Genomic DNA, 4,523 nt, shown 5'->3' with positions numbered 1-4,523 from the left:
CGGCTGTTGAAGGCACTGATGGTGCGGCCTCGGGCGGTTTGGACGTTCGAGCAAAAGGCCCTTTGTAACCAGGGGACCGAGTATTCGGGGTCAGACTTTGGCGTAGAAAAGCTACAAAGTTTTAAATCTTTTCTATTCCAGTGAACAGTTCCAAAGTCCTTGAAGTGAAGGTCTAGGGATCAGCACGTATCCTCCTGTCTTAGTGCTCTGAGTACTTCTATTGTAGTAGACCTGAAGAAAGTGGAAAAGTTATGGCGAGGAGAGTATCCTCCTGAGAACTTTATGCCCTCAGTTCTATCTCCCTATTAAGCATCTTGTCTGTAAGAGTATTCATCATGCTTGGATGTCAAGGCGGAGGAAATAGATACATTAACATGTCGTGATTTTGTGATTGGGTTTTGAAAGTGCAGGACAGATCCCACCTGCCTTCCCTGTCTAAGGAGCTATTCGGGCGAACAGAGCCAGGGTTTCTCCCGAGCTCGCTGTATGCTCACAGATGGATGTCGTATCTCTCAGATAACCAAGACCTACAGTGTTCTGGAAGAGCACAACGAATTGTTACTTTTTTGAAGTTGAAGGCATTGGATTAACCAGTACCCTCAGCAGAGCTCTGAAGGTTAAATGACAATTTACTGAAAATGCCATGCACACACACATACCAAAAAAGGGATTAATCCTTCATTTCTCGGAAACACAGGCAGGGGACTTGAAGTGATGAAGCTGAGGAAATCTGCACTGCGTTACTTAAATGTTACACTTGGAAGAGATTTCATGATAAACATGAATTTTAATCAGTCTTCACAATATCCAGTGAGACAAACGGGTCTGAGGCAGGGTAGCCCTTTGTAATGGCACATCCCCTGTGTAGGATGGAGGTGGAAATAAGAACAAGCGCACTTTTGGAGCCCAGAATCCTGAGGAGCGACTTCATCTTTATTCGACGGCACTGGGCAGCCTCGTGTCTCCGCTAGCGCAGTGTAGCAGCTCCTCATCCCACACCCACGACATCATCTCCCTCGGCCTGCTCCTGAGGCGCTTTGCACACTAAGCCAATTAAACACACTTGGGAGCGAGGCTTGGACAGTAGTGCGGCGACGCTGGAGCGAGGCTCGCTGCCGGCGCGGGAGAACCCTGGGAAAAGGGGCGGGGACACTCTGGGCAGGGCCCGTCCCGCCGGGACCCGCACGGAGCACCACCCCCGGCCCGGCCACCACCGGCCCGGCCACCACCGGCCCGGCTACCCCCGGCACGGCGCCTCCCACCATAGCGCGGCCCCTTCGGCCGCCCCGGCCCGCGCCTGTCTCTTTAAATGGGGCGGGGGGGACCGCTCCTGCGCCCCGCCCCACGCGGCCGGCCCCGCCCCGCCCGCCCATTGGTTGTCGCTGGGGCAGAGCGGCCGTCCCGCCCGCGGCCATTGGCTGGCGGCGGGGCCGGGGTTCCCGGATGCGGGCGCTCGCGGCCGTTATAAAGGGCGGGGGGAAGGCGGGAGTGGGCGCAGTTTGAATCGCGGCGGGTCGGAGGCGGTCGGTGTTGTCGGCCGGGCTCGGTGCGTGCGGACGTTCTCTGCCTCAGCCTGCTCCCTGCGCGGCGCTGCGCTCCGGTTCGCCATGGTGAGCAGCCGCGGGGGCCGCCCGGTTGGGGCGGCGGTGGCGGCACTGCCGCGGGGGGGGTGTCGGGGCCGAGGCGGCGCCGCCGCTGAGGGTCGGGGGGGCGCGCGCGGCCCGGGGGGTTGGGGAGGGCGCGGGCGGCGCGCGGCGGGAGGGGGGAAGGGGGGGCGGTCGCACGCGCACTGGCGCTGAAGGGACACAGGGAGCGGCGGACGCGCATGCGCGCGGGGAGCGGCCTGTGCGGCGGGCGGCGCGCGCGCCTCGGCGCGGCGTGTGGCGCTCTGCGCGTGCGGGGGAGCGGGGAGGGAGAAGCGAGGGCGTAGCGCATGCGCGGGGGACGTCACCTCCTGATCTCTTGGCATTGCCAGGCTGGCGGGAAAGCTGGGAAGGACTCCGGGAAGACCAAGACCAAAGCAGTGTCCCGTTCGCAGCGGGCTGGATTGCAGGTGAGCTGGGGCTGGGGTGTGTGAGTGAAAGTCAGACCGGTCTTTCATCTGTTGGTTGGTTATACCTCGTGAAATCTGTGCACTCTGCTGTCTGCCTGTTATCCCGAATGCTGTAAGGATCTAAAGCGAAACATCAGCATACCCGACTGGTTTCAGACCTTTTGCACTTCTGTGCAGAAGGGGAAATAATTCCCATGTGGCTGTTGCTTGTGCTGAGGATTGTGGAGTTGCTGATGTGTGGCATGCAGTGTCCTTAGCTGGATTCTCAAGTGAAATGTAGCATGTGCTTCTGGCACTGGTATTCTGGAGCCCAGGATGTGGTTTTGTGTAGTGGCTTTCTGTTGTCACAGCCTGTTCATGCTTCTCTTATTTTCCAGTTCCCTGTTGGCCGCATCCACAGGCACCTGAAGTCTAGAACAACCAGCCATGGACGTGTAGGAGCCACAGCTGCTGTGTATAGTGCTGCAATTCTGGAGTACTTGACAGCCGAGGTAAAACCTGCAGGGAGTGCAAGCAAGTTGGTCAACTCCCACATGCCATAATGTCCAGAGCCTACTGTATTTTGCCAGTTTGGACTGGGTTGTGGACTCCACTTGCTTTGAGCCAGTTCCAACTGCAGGCATCATCAAAAGACCATGAAATATGCATGCTCTGCATTCTGTGCAAATCTTGCACTGTGACTTGCAGGAAAAATGAAGTATCTTATGAAGTGGGCCATTACAGCATGTCCTATCTGCTGTACAACACTTACTCCCTTCTCGAGAACACTAAATGCAGAGCTCCAAAGAAGGAACCCTTTTGAAAGTGTTAATAACAGTGACATAGTATGTGAAACGGCTAAGACTGTGCAGTTTGTCTCACGTGGTTATTTAACTGTTTAAAAATCATCTTGTTTCAGGTCCTTGAGCTGGCGGGAAACGCATCCAAAGACTTGAAAGTGAAACGTATCACTCCTCGTCACTTGCAGCTGGCCATTAGAGGAGATGAAGAGTTGGATTCTCTGATTAAGGCGACAATTGCTGGTGGTGGTATGTCAATTGCTTGCTGTTTGTTGTTCGTTGGGTGGCAGGAACTGTTAGTGCTGTCGTTTTCATTTGAAGTATGAAGTTTAGGGAAACTGTTGAAGAGAAATCACACGGTCTTAATTGTTGCTCTTTCCTAGGTGTAATACCACATATCCATAAGTCTCTCATTGGCAAGAAAGGACAACAGAAGACTGTCTAAAGGATACCAAGATAACTTGTTATCTCAGGACTCGAAGTACTTAAATTGTCCAGTGTTGGTGATTCCAGTGGACTTGTATCTGTGAAACACAATTTTGCCTTTTTTAACTTTGAGAAGCTAAAGCTCCCTTGAGCTTTCTAACAAACCAAATTTCTGCATTGAAGTCTTAACTGTATTTAAGTGTTACCATGGCTTCAAAGAAGCTATTGTGTTTGTAGTGGGATGTAACTGAGTTGACTGTTTCTAGACTGGTTTAAGTAAGTAAAGGAAATGTTTGGGTTTGTACAGACTTTTCATCCACTAGAGTGGAGATACTCAATAAATTTTATGTCAAGACTGATTGGTGTCTCTGGTTCATGAACTGAAAAATACTTGATCTTCACTGTGCAACTCTTAAGTTTTTCCAAGAGTAACTGGCAGTGCTGCCTGCTCTTGAAATACAGCCTGTGATACTGCACTTGGTAATTACTGTGAAGTGAAACAAACGGGTTTTAGTCTGTGAAGTTAGATTCTTGCTAATTCAATCTGCTGTGTTGTGTGCTAAGGCTGCCCCTTAGCAGGGACAGGCCTTCGTTTTCTTTGTTAGGGCCTGGCCCTTCTCACTGGTTTCAGGTTATAAAAGAAGCTTGAGGGGAGAGACTGTGCAAGCAGGAGCTGTACTGTAGCAGCCTTTAACTCTTGCCATCTCAGTCGTAATGGATTACAAGGGCTTTGGTCACACCTTTGGTCACACCTTCCAGAACTGCATCCAGCAGTGAAACACTTCCAATTCCAAGGGTGTTGCTTCAGCCCTGACCAGGCTCTTCTGTTTCTATAAGCTCCTCCAGGCAATAATCTCTGCTGCAGCACTGTAGGTGGGAGGCGGTGACCTAGATTGGAGATGCTGCTGAGACCTGTATTAACTGCACGCCTCCTGGTGCTGCGGCGCTTCCCTGGAGCAGCCCCGAGTGCTTACTTGGCGGCAGAGCAGCCCTGGCCGGGCTGTAAGTGCTGTCGGTAGCGGCAGGGAACAGTTACGCGGTGCTGCGGAGCGCCCTCGGGCAGAGTCAGGGCCCTGTAAGCACTGACAGCGCTCGGGCTCCGCTCACTTGGGGCCGGGGCCGCAGTGCTGCGGCGGCGCGCGCGGTACTTTTCCATGGCAGCCGCTTCCCGGGACCGCAGCTCGTTCCCGCGGCCGCGCGGGCGCTCTCGCTCCGTTCCCTCGCGGCCGGCGGGGCCCGGGCGGGCGGGGCGGCGCATGCGCGGC

At 54.5% G+C, this 4,523-nt stretch overlaps 1 protein-coding gene across 2 annotated transcripts; it reads left to right on the top strand.

The window, feature by feature from the left end:
* Nucleotides 1–1,387: 1,387 nt before the first annotated feature.
* Nucleotides 1,388–3,617, top strand: H2AZ1 (H2A.Z variant histone 1). Of its 2 annotated transcripts, XM_071555111.1 has the most exons (5): nt 1,388–1,610; nt 1,976–2,053; nt 2,431–2,544; nt 2,952–3,081; nt 3,216–3,617. In XM_071555111.1, the coding sequence occupies exons 1-5, from the start codon at nt 1,608–1,610 to the stop codon at nt 3,275–3,277; spliced, it is 387 nt and encodes a 128-aa protein (XP_071411212.1). In that variant the 5' UTR covers nt 1,388–1,607; the 3' UTR covers nt 3,278–3,617. The 2 variants fall into 2 exon arrangements, with proteins under 2 accessions (XP_071411212.1, XP_071411211.1); XM_071555110.1 differs by lacking the exon at nt 1,388–1,610 and having other exon boundaries at nt 1,934–2,053.
* Nucleotides 3,618–4,523: the final 906 nt, after the last annotated feature.

Source organism: Pithys albifrons, chromosome 5 (genome assembly GCF_047495875.1).
Source record: "Pithys albifrons albifrons isolate INPA30051 chromosome 5, PitAlb_v1, whole genome shotgun sequence".
Lineage (NCBI taxonomy): Eukaryota > Metazoa > Chordata > Aves > Passeriformes > Thamnophilidae > Pithys > Pithys albifrons.
The sequence above is the reverse complement of the archived record's forward strand: the minus strand, read 5'-3'. Positions and strand labels throughout refer to the sequence as shown.

What these genes read in the sequence shown, in the direction of transcription:
- H2AZ1 (XM_071555110.1), top strand. Translation starts at nt 1,934, where the DNA reads ATGCGCGGGGGACGTCACCTCCTGATCTCTTGGCATTGCCAGGCTGGC. An exon ending in CGCAGCGGGCTGGATTGCAG is followed by an intron (nt 2,054 to 2,430) that starts GTGAGCTGGGGC and finishes CTTATTTTCCAG; the next exon opens with TTCCCTGTTGGCCGCATCCA. An exon ending in GGCGACAATTGCTGGTGGTG is followed by an intron (nt 3,082 to 3,215) that starts GTATGTCAATTG and finishes GCTCTTTCCTAG; the next exon opens with GTGTAATACCACATATCCAT.